At 39.1% G+C, this 16,053-nt stretch overlaps 3 protein-coding genes across 3 annotated transcripts in view; 2 read left to right on the top strand and 1 right to left on the bottom strand.

Annotated features, from left to right (window-relative positions):
* The window catches only part of dock7 (dedicator of cytokinesis 7), a 46,997-nt gene extending 44,843 nt beyond the window's left edge, over positions 1-2,154 (top strand). Inside the window, exon 50 of the mRNA XM_020602734.1 lies at positions 56-2,154. Coding sequence (XP_020458390.1) covers positions 56-98 — 43 coding nt within the window. The 3' untranslated portion in view covers positions 99-2,154. The remainder of the gene's footprint in view (positions 1-55) is intronic.
* Positions 2,155-2,284: 130 nt separating this feature from the next.
* Positions 2,285-14,597, bottom strand: usp1 (ubiquitin specific peptidase 1). The gene is made up of 9 exons (XM_020602767.1): positions 14,287-14,597; positions 13,558-13,785; positions 11,689-11,833; positions 9,222-9,326; positions 8,914-9,095; positions 7,447-8,174; positions 6,783-6,941; positions 6,325-6,526; positions 2,285-5,175 (listed from the first exon to the last, which is right to left on the bottom strand). The coding sequence occupies exons 2-9, from the start codon at positions 13,725-13,727 to the stop codon at positions 4,431-4,433; spliced, it is 2,436 nt and encodes an 811-aa protein (XP_020458423.1). The 5' UTR covers positions 13,728-13,785; positions 14,287-14,597; the 3' UTR covers positions 2,285-4,430.
* Positions 14,598-15,049: 452 nt separating this feature from the next.
* kank4 (KN motif and ankyrin repeat domains 4) overlaps positions 15,050-16,053 on the top strand; it is a 51,084-nt gene continuing 50,080 nt past the window's right edge. The window contains exon 1 of the mRNA XM_020602725.1: positions 15,050-15,071. The gene's annotated coding sequence lies outside the window, so the exon portion shown is untranslated. The remainder of the gene's footprint in view (positions 15,072-16,053) is intronic.

The following is a 16,053-nucleotide window of genomic DNA, read 5'->3' as shown; positions in this document are numbered from 1 at the left end:
ATGTTTTGTGCAAATGCTCTTTGTATTACATCTCTTCTTCTTTTTCTTTTTCCAGAGATTCCTTCAGCAGAATGAGTCTTCGGAAGGTTGACATTTGAAGATGAAGAGAAAACGCACACAGACTCTCTCTCACTCACACACGCACGCACACACACACACACACAGAGCAGAAATTGCAATATTAATTTATTCTTGAGTGTAAATAGGAATGTTTCTTCAAAGTTGCTCACTGTCTCAGAGACTGAGCTAAAAGTGTTGCAGCTCGGTACGTCATTCCAGTATCTTAATTTGTTTACAGATAAACTGTTACACAATCAGAGGGACGAACAAGTGAAAGATTAAAGGCAATCCTGGGCATTTAGAATTTTTCTTTGCTGGCCATTTGTCACAAAAAAGAGCAAGTATTTTTTTTTTCTTTATGCTAAAGTTTTCCTTCTTGGAACCAAGAGAAACGTCTTAGCGTTAAGCTACCAAACCACAGAATATGAAAAGAGCGCTATGATCATTTTATTGGTTGAAGTGCCAAAAAGATTTTTTTTCCTGCCAAATTTTGACAAGTGACTGCAGATAAAGGTGAGGTTTTAAAAGTCAAGGTGTCTTTTTAATTATGTACGATGTGTCAAAAAAAAAAAAGTACTGTTTCATGTGTGCACTTTTTTATTACGGTGTAGCAATGCATTTTACAACTTGAAAGTTTATGTAATTCAAAACAGTGAGAGGAAAAGATGCAAAAAATGTTACCATTATTTATCATGGCGCTTTATCATTTTAGTTGAAGCGACAGTGTTTTAAAGTTAGGTACTTTGAACATCTTTGTATAATTTTATGTAGTTTTGTTTTGTTTATTTTAAATATTTTACAAAATAAATATTTTAATGTTCAGTTGGTGTATGCTGCTAATCTTTTTGCTTCCTTAATATTTATGTAGGATTAATGTTACATTGGGGACAATAAAAGAATCGAATGGTTGTCGGCAACGAAATGGATTGCCAAAGTGGAGTGAGAAGGTAAAACCTTTATTGCTTCTCGTATAAACCTAAGAAACAATATAATTACAGCTGGAATGAGGTACAACTTAAAGGACACACTTCAGAAATCATACCCATATATATATGATTTATAGTGAAATAACAAAATGTAGCTTAAAATGTATTGTTACTCACAAACACAGCTAAATTAGAAGCTCGTCAATCCCTGAAACCACCACTGGACCTCAGATGTAGAACCTGAGATGGGCAAATATTCTGAATACATAAAACTTAATGAGCTGTTTTTGTTTTGTTTTGTTTTTTACATGCAAAGCGACAGAATATCAGAAAGTGATTGAACCAGCACAAACCAAATTTGAGGCGTGATCAGCTTTAATGTCATTGAGTGTTCACAGGGACAAATTCTTCACACTGCTCAAGTCCTGAGAGCAACATCTGAATTTAATTTTAACTGGATCATCAGGCTGGAACGAGCCTGACATTTTGTAGACAGCAGGATGTTGACTCACTTGTAGTCAAACCCATTAGTTCACACCTGATGTGTACCAACTGCCAGTGAAGTATGCAAGCATCCATACTGCTCCGATGTGTGGAGTTGTGATTCTGGACTTGCTAACTTTCAAACTAGTTGAAGTCTGAATAATCTGTCCCTGTGCAGTCCCAAATCCTGTCTGGTTTTGCCTTTGTTTATAAATACTTTGCCATTAATGATTTTTCTGACTGATCCTTTTCTCGATATAAAAAGTGGAAAAACAGCTGGAGGTAGGTCTTATGCTGTGAGTCTGTCTAGCAGGTCAGGGATTTGCTCTAAATGGTCTAAAGTAGAGCTGCAACAATTAGTCCTTTTGTCAATATGGTGACAGTCAAATTATAATGTTGAGAATTTAAAATCCAAATTGCCTGGTTTCGCTTCTAAAGGAAAAGACTATTTGCTTTCTTTGAGGGCTGTATTTTCAATTTAGTGTAGCCTGTTTTTAACTATATCTAGGATAACATTTCCTACACTTCAACTTAAAAATAATTATTCCAAGTTATTATATCAGTTTTGAATCATTTAACATTTTAGTGATAATGTATAGGGGGTTTTGGACTGTTGGTCAGATAAAACGATATGTGTTACTTGATCACTTTAGGAATAAGATGTTTCTTCATTTCCTGACATTTTAAAAAGCAAATTGATTATGAAAATTATTGCTGGTTGCAGCCCTATTTTAAACCCTTATATCTCTGACTCTGTTCTCTCCACAGCATAAAACTAAATTATGAATGGAGTAAAAGACTAAATGACGAAACAGACCCAAATTTCTGATTTACACTTAGCTCATACTAAATTACATTTTCAATAATAAATGAGGCAGTTTTTCATGTCTCCTCAAACTGTATAAAAACCTGATAGCTTACTGAACAAAATAGAAATCTTTATAGACTTTAGGCTAAGTTTTATTCACTCTGAATTGGCACCATTAAAAAGCTGAGCAGGCAACTCTACACCCTGCATAGATGGAGTATTACCCGTGCATAATATTAGATACCCGACATTTTTGTTTATGTAAATATAGGTTGGATGATGCTACGGAAGCACATTGCATTTCCCAAAGGGAAATAAAATTCTGTATGTATTCTTGTAATATGACTTACCGCCTCATAATTAGGAGACCTTTTCTCATAAATTAGATAAAGCAGAGGTTGGAGCACCGCAGAACTTCCTTGAAAATAATCAGGTTTTAACAAATTCTTTTGTAACAGTAATACAGTGATAGTTGTCATTACATCCAATAGTGCAAAGCAAAAGTGAACTGTTGCCAATTTGGCAAACTTTTATGTTCCAAAATGTAAGCAAATAAAGGCTAAAAACGGGCCTCAAAGTTGCTGTCTACACTATAACTCTAGACGTGTGTTGGAAAGCCTCAGAACCTGCAAGGGAAACATTTGGAATTAAGATTTCTTCAGTATTAACATAATTCAGTCAGTACACACAATAGCACATACCAAAAATAAATTAACAGTAAGACTATATTCTACTAAGGATTTTGCCGAACATTTGTAGGCTTCTATTGAAATAATGCTCTTAATAGGCTTTTTCTTCTGAGACATGGTTGTAGCCTAGTTTAACCAGCATGTTTGAGCTTGACTAAAAACAGCACCTGGGCTGCAGCCCACAGTAACTCAGGCCTGAGGCAACATTATACTTGCTGTTTCTTGTGAAAGTATTACCTGTTCAAACAGAAGTATAGGCAACATGCTGCTGCCATTGATACAGTATGTTACACTGTGGGCACTGCTTTTAGCCTAGGCTTTATTTGTTTACATTTTGGAACGCATGCCAGATTAGCTGTGATCAGTTCATTTTGCTATATGCTTTTGGATAAATATCAATGGTGCTTAAGCATGTTCTGAAGTTTTCCTACTCTTGCTCAGTACAGCAATTTTGAGAGCTGTTTTAACATATATTTGTTTACATTTTGGAACATGAAGTATGCCAATTAGCTATTAACAGCTCAATTTGCTATACGCGACTGGATGTACTGACAACTATCAGTGAATTGCTTTGATACAGAAGAATTTGTTAAAACCTCATGATTTTCAGGTTAAGTTCTGTAGTGTTCCAACCCCTGCATTATCTCATAAATAGATTAGGATTTCATAATAATGAGAAAAGGTCCTCCGGTGTTGTTCTTTGGTGAATGCAATACCCTTCCATACTGATACTGTGGCTTGGAAATCAGTTCAACACTAGATTTCACCAGCTGATGGCACCGAGTTAAGGTTGGAGAGAGAAAAAGTGTCTGTGTTTTTAACTTAACAGATCAGTGCAGAAGAAAAACCTCTGGTACAGGAGCTGGGTATGGTTTTTCTCATAGCCTAGTGATAGCATGTTTTCTAACTCCATTATTCTGCATTTCTTGTAAAGGTAACAGTTGAGTCCTCTATTCCAAATGCAGCACCGACAGTCTCCTTCAAATGAAGAAAAGAACATTTTTGCATTTTCACTCAATTACAGTTTAGTTAAAAAGTGCTTTTCCAATTTGCAAAAAAAGAATTTAAAAAAGCATCACAAATAACAGAAAAAAGTCTCAAAGCCAGTGTCCAAGCCCGTAAAAATACAGATAGCCCTCTGTGTTCAGCTTACAGAAGCAAGACTGGGGAAGAAAAAAGGTTTAGTCATTCCCGGACAATAGAAAATAAAGCCCCTGTGTGTTGGAGTAAGTCTAAAGTCTAACTTTGATGTGAGTGCACAAGAAGCTGTGAACAGCCTGGACCCTGAAGTGACACCTGACTGCTGCAGAGCTTCTGGCCTCAAGGGTCACTTCAGCTGCTGTGGCAGCAGCCACAGTGTTTTTGGCACAGTCTGTAGTATTACAAAAACAACTTCTTTAGCAGAGTTCTCAGTTGACAAAAATCCTGACTCCCACAACCTCGTCATGCCATGCCATCCCAGTGTTAGCACCCAGGCTCTGGCATTCTTCTGTAGAATAGTAGGTAAGGTGTCGATGAGGAGTACGTCTCAGGAGAGCAGGCTCGCAGAAACTGCTCTTCCTCAAACAAACGTACCTCTGAGTCATCAAATAGCAGCCATTTGTCCTCATATTCCAGGAGGCTGTTCAAACACTGCTGCGCTGTGGCCTCCACCTCAACACAGGAAGACAGTGAAGCCTCCTCTCCTGCCTCAAGCTCCTTTTTAAGTCCTGCTTCAGTATTTTGGCCCAGGCTACTGATGGTCTTTCTGTGTTTAGATCCTTCTGTTGCTCCACTGCTGCTGTTCCCAAACTCGTGACTAGACAAACTCCTCTGCCCCCCCAAAAGTCCAACCCCACCCTCAGATACCTTCTTACCCCCTAACCTTGCTCCTCTCTGTCCCTTTGCATTAAGGCTAAAAGACACTTCTCCATCATTGTAGTCCAGCACTTCATCTTTCACCTGTGTTCCCTCTTCACTCTTCTGCTCCTCACCCTCTTCTGTTTTTCTGTCCTGCGGCCAGAGTTTCACATCTTTGAGGTCTGACATCCGGATGTAGGCAGTGTAGTGGCCGCTGCTGATGGTGACTCCGCTATGCATGACCACAGCAAACAGCTGATAGTGTTGACCTTTAGTGCACGAAGGTTGGGTGCACCACTCCTCCAGAGACAAGGTCAGGGGGGTCTGTAAGGGAGTGTTCACCTTGGACAGACCTGCATATGGATCCAATCTAGACAGGAAAAACAGACAAGTTACTACCTACTACAGGAGTTAATAAATCACACAGTCATGATCATGGTACTGTCTTCAATCAGAAACTGTTCCCGTTCTACTTCTGTGTACTACCAAGCTTCATTACATTTTACTGTATTTTCTAGGTATTTATGCTGTCAAAGCCAAGGAGGCATTAAGGAGGGCTTTGTCAATTTGAATACAAATAATGGGAATTTCAGTGTATTTATATAACATTAAAAAACCAAGTTAACAGCTGTATTTTACTGTACTGTATTACTCATCACAGCTGAGGCTTTCTGAACTCAACACAAAAGCATCTTATTTGGGGTTTGATTCTTTGTCAGCGCACAGCATCAGCGTGGGCCTTTAGCATCCCCTTTTCCTTGCTAAGCTGTGTTAACCAATATCAGAAACCGGTAAAAATTCAAAATATGTCCCTATGTAACCGGTGGACAACACCACTGACTTTGGTATGGCAGGTTGGGGTTCGATTCTCTGTCAGGGCACAGAATCAGTGTTAATGCGATCCGCCCAGTGAGGTCCTACACAAATGCTACCGCATGGGGAGCCAGGGAAAGGAGATATAATCCTCCCCCCAAGTCAGAGATTGAAGATCACAAAATTCGGTTTTCCTAGCATCATGACTAAGATGAAGTAGTGAGAAAGGTGTAATGAAGACTAGTAGCAAAGAAAGTGAAGGGAAAAAAGTGAAGTGCCTCCTGAAACCAGCAAGCTGATATACAGCAGAAAAGCATGACTCACACTAGTAGTGAGGAAAGTTCCTCCTGAGATATACATGACAAAGGAGAAAGAAAGGAGGCACACAGGAGAGAGGATTCCCCGGCTCTATTTATATTTATTTATCTTACTAAAAACTGTTCTCATGTTTTCCACATTTTCTTTTCACTCTACTGAAAAGAAAATTCAGAAAACTGAACATTAGACACATATTAGTTAAAACTGGTACTTTTACATGGACATAAGTGAATCTACGGTTTGACTCACTTGTAGTCAAACCCACTCTGTCTTTTTTGAATAAAGCTTCAAAGCTCAGTGACTTTACAATACTGACAGATTTTTTTTTCAACAATTACAAATAAATGGAAGGTTGGCCGGTAAATGTGCTTGTAGTTCATCAACTTACTCTAAACTGTTGGCAGAGAAGCGCTTCAGGTGAATGGTGATCACTTCGGGAGTTTTGTCAAACAGCAGACTCCTCTCAGCCTCTGTGTAGTGATGGCATGTCTCGCAGAAGTACTTGTCCTCACCAACAATGCGCTCCACTGAAGCAAACTGGGCAATGGCCCATTTCAGAGTTTTCAGCTCTGGTTTAGGATCTGGTGAGACTAGAACGAGAGTAAATCAGATATTAAATCATTTTTCTTCAGCTTTGTGTAAGAGTGTACATGTTAATGTCATTGCATTTTTATGGATGTCTTCAGGCTGTTTTTACAGAGAAAACAGAGCAGGATTTCAATGTGCAATGTTTGGACTCTGGTGTGGCACCACACATACTTAAGAGCTTTCAATGTGGTGCCAGCACTTCTTTTTTGTGTGGTTGTACACGGCTGCTTCATAAATGGTACTAGTACAAATCCTCACCCTCTGAGAGGTCGTCTAGGCTGCTGGGCTGGTCATCTAGCACAGGAACACTGATGTCCTGGAAGTCCTCTCTCCTTTCTGTGAAGCTCTCACACTCCAGACAACGGGTCCTCAGAACCAGCTGGCCCTGGAACAAGCGCTTCATCAGGTCTAGGCCCTCTGAAAACAACAAACACAGAACTGGTTGAGTGATCTCTCCTTTGTTATCTGCAGTCACTGAACTACTGATGCTGCGTTTACAGGGCAGGTGTGAAATTCAGCACTGGCCTTTCCTGTCTTTACTCCTTTCCTTTAATTCTACTGAACTGTGTAAAGTTGCTTTTAAAATAACTAATTAAAAGAGATGGTAAAACTAATCATTTGCAACCCCATAGATAATTAGAATATAACTTGACTAAATCACATTTGCACACTGTTCTTAAAGGCTTCATTTGGAGGTTGTGAAAACTAATTTGCTTTTTTTATTTATTTAATTCTTTAAAAGGTCTTTAATAAGTCTTGAATTTAACTTTGGTGAAGCCTGCAAAAAGCCCAATATGTATCAATTCCTTTTTCCTGCAGCTGACAGAACAGAACAGAACAAAACAGCCAAGGTAAATCTAGACTGAATAAAGTTATTCTGCTTTCTGCCCGTGTCCCGTTCTTCTGAGAAGTCATTTCATACCTTGATGTTTCACTGCCTTCTGGTCCTCAGCTGTGTCTTGTGGTGACAGCCCCTCCCTGGTCTTCTCACTCTGGCTTTCATCATCACTCTGTCTGTCATCCTGCTCTGGTTTGTTTTGGTTCTTCATAGTTGTGGAGCTGATCTTCCCCACACTGCGGAACTTGGAGAAAATACTTGGCTGTTTCACAGAAGGCTTCAGCCAGCTCAGCTTATCTTGCTTCTTTCTTTTTCCATTTGCCTTTTTGGATGCCTTTTCACTTTTCCCATCACTGTCACTCCCTCCATCTTCCCCAGTAAGTTTTTTCATCCCCCCCTCCTCTGTGTCATTGTCTAGGGTGCTATCCATCATGATGTCACTGGAGGACTTCCTTTTGGAGCGAGTAAAGGGTTTATTTCTACCAGTGTTGTCTTCCTCTACATGAGATTTCCTCAACTTGACAGATTTTGGTTTCTTCTTGGCGTTTCCCACCTCTGTGTCACTTTTTCTCTTCCCAGTGACTTGGCCGTCCTCTTCTGGGGGAGCTTGGGATTCTGTTACACAACTGCTGGGACCCAAATGGTCACTGTTCTCTATTTTAACCTTTGTCACATCCTCATCATCCTTGTCCCTGTCCAACTCCTCTTCCTTCCTGATGGTGTCACAAGCTTCTTGGACATATCCCAGGATGCACTGGAGCACCTCCTGGGCATCATGCTGAAGATATCCTTCGTACATGGGGTTCAGTTGCCTGCAACACACAAATCAGAGAGCTGACAATTAGTGGACTGAAAAGAAAAAAAACTATTTGCTTAGTTTGGCAAGTTTAATTGATCAATTATTTAAGGAACTAATGATGTAAAATAGAACAATTTACAGTTTCAGCTTTGAAAATGAATGAAAAACGTGCTTTTTTAAAAACTAGCATCGGTGACTTTAAATGGGCATTAGTCATTAAATTTCACTTTTTATAGAGTAGTTCAATCAAATGTATATGCATTCATCACCATGATGTTGTCATGATCTTGTCTATTTTCCTAAGTGCACACACCTTGGTGTTCCTTGAAATGCTGTTACATGGTAATTTTAGATTCTCGCTCATCCATGCAATAAGATCGCATGTTTAATTATTTTTCATGGAATTACATATTTTATTACAGTCAAACCAATGGTGTTGAGCAGATGAGACTGCTTTAAGGAAAAGTTTTCTAAATAAATCAGATTTAAGAACAGGGTTAAGGGGAAAAAGGTCTTGTTCTAGGCCTTAAACAAACATATGTCACTTTTCTGTAGCAAATGACAGATTTGTCCCATATTATTCACTGATTAGAGGAGAAATTAGCAAACCTATTTAAATCTAAGATAAGTACAGCTGTACAGGTACAACTCATTATTCATTAAAGCATTATACAATCAAGTTGTTTGACACACCAAGTTTTGCAATGGTTTTGACCTTTACAATTCATTATTCAAAATGATCACATGATTACCTGAGTGCATGCAATATTTTCCGAGGCGGTGTAGCGAGCTCTCCTTCACTGAAGCTGTCGGGGTTGAGCAGGAAGCTGGACTGCAGCTGCTCCACTGATGTTATCAGGCTGTTGAAGCTACACAGGAGCTCAATATGAGCTGGCAGGGACTCGGCTACACCTTCTGACTGCTGAGAATGTGGCTGAAGAAATAAAATATTTCTGAATTGCACAAAGTTTGTAATTGCAGTGGGTGGTAATTTCTGAAGACACTCTTTGCTGATATATATTCTATCAAATAAAATGATAAACATTTATTTTGCACCAACCTCCTCTTCACTTTTACCCCTCTCTTCCTTTGGTTTGTCTTTGCATTTAGACAGGCTGTACAGTTTCTTTATGCCTTCTCTGAGCCCCGGGCAATAAAACAGAACCTGTCGAAGTAATCAGGCATCAACAAGATTAGTCATCATATTTTTTATCTTTTCTTGTTTACAAGGAGCCTGTCTGTATAGAAGAAGCTACTACAAACTGAATAAAGACATAAGAAAGCAAGCAAAATTTATTTAGATAGCACCTTTCTAAATCTAAGCTACAAGGCGCTTTACAGTAAACAGAAAAGAATAAAACCAAATAAATCCCACATACATAATAAAACAGCAAAAATGCACAATCAAAAACAAATACATCAATCAGAGATGTTGCTAAAGGCCTGCGAATACAAATGAGTTTTAAGGAGGGAGACTATTCCACCGTATAGGACTATTCCCATACCACAAAAGCTCAGTCTCCCCAATGTTTTATTCTGGATTTAGGTACATCCAAGAACAACTGATTGGAAGACCCAAGTGTCCTCTCTGGAGCATAAAAATGTACAAGCTCAGAGATAGATGAAGGTGCTAGACCATGCACAGCCTTATAAACAAACATCAACAATTTAAAATCAATCCTAAAGCAAACAGGAAGCAAATAGAGTGAGGCAAGAACTGGGGTTATATGCTCATGACGCCGTGTACCAGTCAGAAGACGAGCAGCTGCATTCTGGACCAACTGGAGCCAAGATAATGACAGATAAGGATATCACTCCTTATGGTCTACTGATAGACATAGGTGATACATGTTGAACTTGTGCACAAACAATAACAGTCATTATTAACAGGGTTGCACAGTTCTCCAAGTCAAATTCTATTTTAATACTACACAGAATGCAGTTGTATTCACAGCCATACTAAAAAAAGTATGAAGCATAACACACACAGCTTATGAGACGAGGCGATACACAATAATGGGTCCACAAGAACGAGACAACATTTTAACCCTATTTTTAAGAATTCTTCAATTACAAAATATATGACTTTGAAAACTGTTCTTTATTTGACTGATAGTCATAAAATGCAAAGCAATGCAGGTGCACTTTGGATGTTTTAACTATTCAGCTTGTAATGAATGTCACTTCAGCTCTACTTTATGAGAATGAAGCTGTGTGACCTAACTCAACTCCTTTCTACAAATTGAACATAAAAATTTGCAGGGGCACCTTTTATGCCAATTTCACCCTCACACTCCGTCATGCTGGTTGCTGCTCTGGTTCTGTTATGTACCGATATCAGGAGACAGCTTTTCACCTCAACAATAAATATCGTCACGTTTTAATATCGAAAGATCTCATGCCACAAGATCTCATCACACCCCTAGGTAGAGGGTGATAAAAACTATTGTTTTATCACCTATTTTAACCTATTATGCATGAATCTATTGCCATTTATACCACATAATGGCAGTAATTCACATCAGTTGCTCAACTAATTCCTAATAATTTAATTAATTATTCATTAAACACAACCTGAATGTGGATGGCTAAAAAGGATAGATGGATCAATAATTTAAAAAGTAACTAATTACACAAAGTCAGTGCTCTGGAACAACAGTACCAGGGGCTTTTACACACACATCTTTGCAAAAGTCAAGTTAAAACATTTTAAGGCTAACATTACTGCATACACCTTTTAAGACCTTTGTAAATTAAATTTAAAACTTTTAAAACCTTCTATGGCCCTGTGTTTGAAAACTGAAATCTGGTTTATGTCCTTTCAACACCTGCAGCTACCTTGTGCAACAGCAGTGCAGTACACAATAATACTACAAACAGGGAAGTAATACAATACTGGAATATTTTCTGCTTGCATACTGATTATAGAATAATCTTCCTGTGTAACCTTGGCCCTCAGTTTAATCTACAAGAAAAACTGTCTTATTCCATATACAGGATGAAACATGACCCTGAGATACACAGCTACACAAACACTATTTGAACAGGTGCTGCAGAGGAGATCATACAAGTGCCTGAATGTGTCATAAACACTCCCAGGACCTGACTATTTCTGTCTGTTTACATCCAAACACTGATGCCACAGTGAGAGAATAACCTGAACACACTGCACATCACAGACGGGACACTAAGCACTTTGGAGAAGCCACTTATCTACAGCAAAGACACACTTTTGTTGACTGTTTTTATAGTGTAGTAATCTGTTTCTGTAGCTCAGCAATATAGGAAAAGGAAATGTGATTCCCCCCCTGAAATTGTTTCCTGTTAGTTGCTTTATAGTTCTCTGTGTAAGACAAGGCCTGTATCATGATGCGATATATTAAATGACACATTAAAAAAGTTGTCTATTTGTGAGTTCTTTAGTCAAATATCTAACAAACACCTTTTCCTTTCTAAACATGTTACACATTTATGTTTGTACCCAAACAGCTATTAAAGATACATATCTGTCTCTAGTAATGACCCACCTGTAAGATGCTGTTCAAATAGCAGGTATTACCCAGGTTGTTAAGCCCCACAAATGGCACCAAGTTCTCTCTCTTCTCACATGGCAAGAGAAAACCAGGTGAGGCTGGACATGGAGAAGGACCAGGGACCACCTGATCACAGCCGCTGAACAGTGGACAAGAAAACAACTTCAAATTAAAAACAAAAACAAAATCTGCAAGTTACTTGTTTGTTTGTTGCAGTTCTAGAGGTGGCCAATATGATGTCAGTTCTTACCCACTTCATTATTAATAAAACTTTTAACTATGATGAAACGGTTTTCAGTTTCACAGTAACAGCCAGTATTACTGTTTCACATTTTAATTATCATTAAGACTGTATTTGATTACCACACTCTGATATCACTGAAGGGTTAAGTCATAAACAGAATCATCCAAAGTCGGTGACAGCCAGATAGACACAGGCAAAGCATGCAATGTGGGGGGGATTAATATAAATGGAAGCTTTCACTATTAACAACTCCTGTAAAAACACATTGTTCTGCTGCTGTATGTATCACTCGTCTGCAGAGTCCAGTTGCTCAATGTACACCATAACAGTCAGGACTGCAGAAAAGGTCATTGGTGTGAGCCTGCCCTCCATAGATGACCTGTACACCTCACGGGTCAAAAGGAGGGCGGAGAGGATCACTGCAGACCCCTCACACCCTGGACATAATCTGTTTGAACTCCTCCCCTCTAGACGGCGTTACAGGTCACTGTGCACTAAGACAACCAGGCACAAGGACAGTTTCTTCCCCCAGACTATCACCCTGATGAACACTTAACCCACGACAGTATGATTAGACAATAAACCTCAGTGCAAATACCTGTAAATATACCTCATACAGATTATAGAGACTTGTATAGGTATCTAGTTCTTAAATACTCGGTTTTACCCCTATTTATCTCATTTCAACAAACATTCCTTTGTTGTCTGCATTGTTTACTGTCTGTTTATACTGCTTTTTCTGCATTGTTTGCACTGTTTGTTGATGTTAATACTGCTATTTTGTTATATTACACAGCCTTATGCTGGTTTACTGTTTTGCACATTGAGAGCTGATGTACCTGAGTCAAATTCCTCGTGTGTCCATCACACCTGGCCAATAAAGCTTCTGATTCTGATAATACAGTTTAGCCAGTCATAGCTGATTAACTACAATCCTGAATACTGGCTGGGCCTAAGTATCCCTAGTAACAGAATTCTCTTTTTTTCCCCTTACAGAAAAGAAAGTCTTTACTTGACAGTATTTAATATTCTGATTTGAGGGGCATGGAGATTTATTTAAGTGAAATAAAAATGCATTTTAGGACTAACCATTATTTTCATTATCATTTAAGCTGCTGGTAATTTTTCAAATAATCAATTAGTTGTTTGGTCTGACAAACATCAAGGTGATGTCTTCCAATGGCTGCTTGTATTTCACCAATATTCCATACCCAAAGATATTTCATTTATTACAACATTAAGACCAGAAAAAGTGACAAATCCTCACAATGGATAAGCTAGAACCATCAACTATGTGGCATTTTCTGAATACAAATATACATAAACAACTATACTTTTCTTCTTTTAATCAATTGGGCTCTAATGTATTTCAAACCAAACGGCGAAATGTAAGGTATGCCCATCTACATATCTATTATCACAAAGGCTGTGAAGTTAGCACCATAGTATGATAGAAATGTATAAGAAGAAGAAAAAGCAGCTTTATTTATTGTCATTATAACATTGTGACACGTACAACGAAATTGTTTGGACCAGACCATGCCAGCCAAGGTGTCAAAGCGGTGTTTTGAACTTTGCATATGCCCCGTATGAAAGGCACATTGACAGCACAGACCCACCTTGCCTCAGGCTCCACTGGTTCTGCTGTTTTCGGTTCACCTATTTTTGGTTCAGAGAAATCCAGAGCCCGTTTAGCTTCCTTCTTCTGGAAGAACTTCAGAGACAGTTTGCTCCTCTTGATGGGGCTCCCAAGCGCAGCCACAACATTTTCACCCTGCAGTCCCGGCATCTTTTGTTCTGTACCCTGTGGTGATGTTTTTACTACTGAGATGCAACAGCGCACCTCACTGGCAAGAAAAGGAAACGCAGAATTAAATTTTAGTGGCGCCATCAGAGTTCAACGAGAACGACAGTAACTGCGCACTTAGAAATGCTACTACGCAGTTCTATCACTACAACCAAACTACCTAGATTAAATTAATGTAGATGGCTCTGTCTTACAAATCCAACTCTGTTGTCAACTGAACAACGCATTATATAACATGTTAGCTTGCTAACGCTAACTTATTGATAGCGCTTCTTCGAGTCCCCCCAACGTCTGAAATATTACCGTTTACAGTAACAACTGTTGAATTTTAAGTATTATAAGGTGCCTACGGTGTAGCCACTAACGACAGCTCAAAATAAAGTAGTATTGCCGAGCACTTTGCAGATAACACAGACAAAACTGGGTCAAAACGTTGCGTTGAAGAAATGGGAGGAGAAAACAGGCAGTACTATGTTTCAAGCAGTTCACGAACACAAATTCTCAAGACCCCTACAATGTATAGACATGTTTTAAATCTTACCTGCGAGAGCCATTACAGATGAAAGTTTAGTATATTCACAGATTATCCATTATTCGTGTCATTTACAGAGTATATGCCACTTTAGACGCATGGGTGTGTGGTGCAGCAGAAGTTGGCGCTTTTTCCTGAAGACCCACTGGCTGCTACACTGCCAGTAAAACACCGTTACAACAACAAAACATCCGACAACAATGTGAGGTTATACCTGACATTAATCATATTTCAGATGTACACATAAAACTTTTAGATGCATGTAGAATTCTGTTAAATGGTATAACCAGAATGGTTTACGACCCAGATCTCCGGCTTATATTAAGACACCTATTTAATTTAGGCCCCTCTGGACAGTTTCAGACGCCATTTTGGTAGTTCTATTTCAGTCTGCGACACTTGCGGTGGCAATTTAGATTCTTCCTTTAAATTAGCGAATAAGTAGGTGGTGCGACATGAACCCTACACATCTCTAACCAGAAAAAGACAGATTAATCTACAAATAAAAATGAAAACCTTAAAGGAAATGATGTTTCCCACAAGTTAAAAGTTAACTCTACTCTTTCCAGTTTTTGTTTTGAATAATGTACTTTGACATTTTCTTTATGTAAATATAAGATTAAGATCACCAGAGAAAATTAAATAGGCTACTGTTGTTATTGACAGTGCTCACCTTTTATCGACAGGGGTCGACATTGTCCACGGTAATGGAAGCTGGACTTGTCCAGCAGCATCATTCCTGTCTTCACTGGAGCATCGCTTCATCTGACAGTCAGCAGAGGCTATCATTCACGGTAAGACACTGTTTGCATCTCTCTGCTTTCTGCTTGAAAAGACTAAGCCAAAACTGTTTGAAAGACCTATCGATAGTAGCTCATTTAATCTCTGTTGCAGCGTGTTGGTTTTACTGTGATAAGGCTACTGAGTGTTTTGCTGGCGTACGTTTTTATTTAGGGGGTGATCGCTGCACGTGAATGCAGAACAAAAATAAGAAATTACAGGTGTCACGTTTTTCTTTGCATACACCAGGTCAGGGGGTTTAGCTATACATCAGAAGGCTACGTACAGTATGCAGGACGATCCGCTGCTGCTGCTGTTGCTGCATAGTGCTTGCTTGTTCAGCAGCTAAGCTGTATCGATGGACATGAGCTACAGTACTGTGCTTCGGCTTCCAGAATCCACTCAGGATCTCTGGCTTGGAGATCAAGTGATATTGGATCAAGGATGCTGGTATAGCAGTAGATGGGAGTGGTTTAGAGGTACAGGACAGCCTGTGGGGCTGTGTGTAGATGGAGACAGTGCATGCCATCCCCATCCCCATCCCCATCCCCATCCCAGTCTCAAGCATCAGAATGTTATCTCTTCGATCTCCAGTTCTGTGTTGGCTTTGGCAGTAAATCTCTTCCCTAAGTGAGTGTACAGAACCACATTTTGCCTCAAACCACACTGTTTAATAATTACCTAATGAAATACAATTCATTACAGATGTACTAACTATAAGCTAAGGGGGTGGGGTGTTATGCTCTTCCTCACATCCCATCTAAAATCTAACCAGAAGATGTACTATAGGGGAGTATTACAGTTTTTCACTTCCCACATCACCTCCCGATAACATAATTTTCTTATGGGAAGCAAAGTAATCTGAACAAGGCAGTGCTTGCTATCCTTGTCCTATATATTGAAAACAAAACATGGCCTTGTTTTTGGGCTGGCTACTACATTTACACACAGGATGCAACAGCATTGTCAGTCGTTGAACGAGGTCACTGGACAGAT

Source organism: Monopterus albus, unplaced genomic scaffold (genome assembly GCF_001952655.1).
Source record: "Monopterus albus unplaced genomic scaffold, M_albus_1.0 scaffold58.1, whole genome shotgun sequence".
NCBI classification, from domain to species: Eukaryota; Metazoa; Chordata; class Actinopteri; order Synbranchiformes; family Synbranchidae; genus Monopterus; species Monopterus albus.
This window is presented reverse-complemented; position numbering and strand designations above follow the sequence as displayed.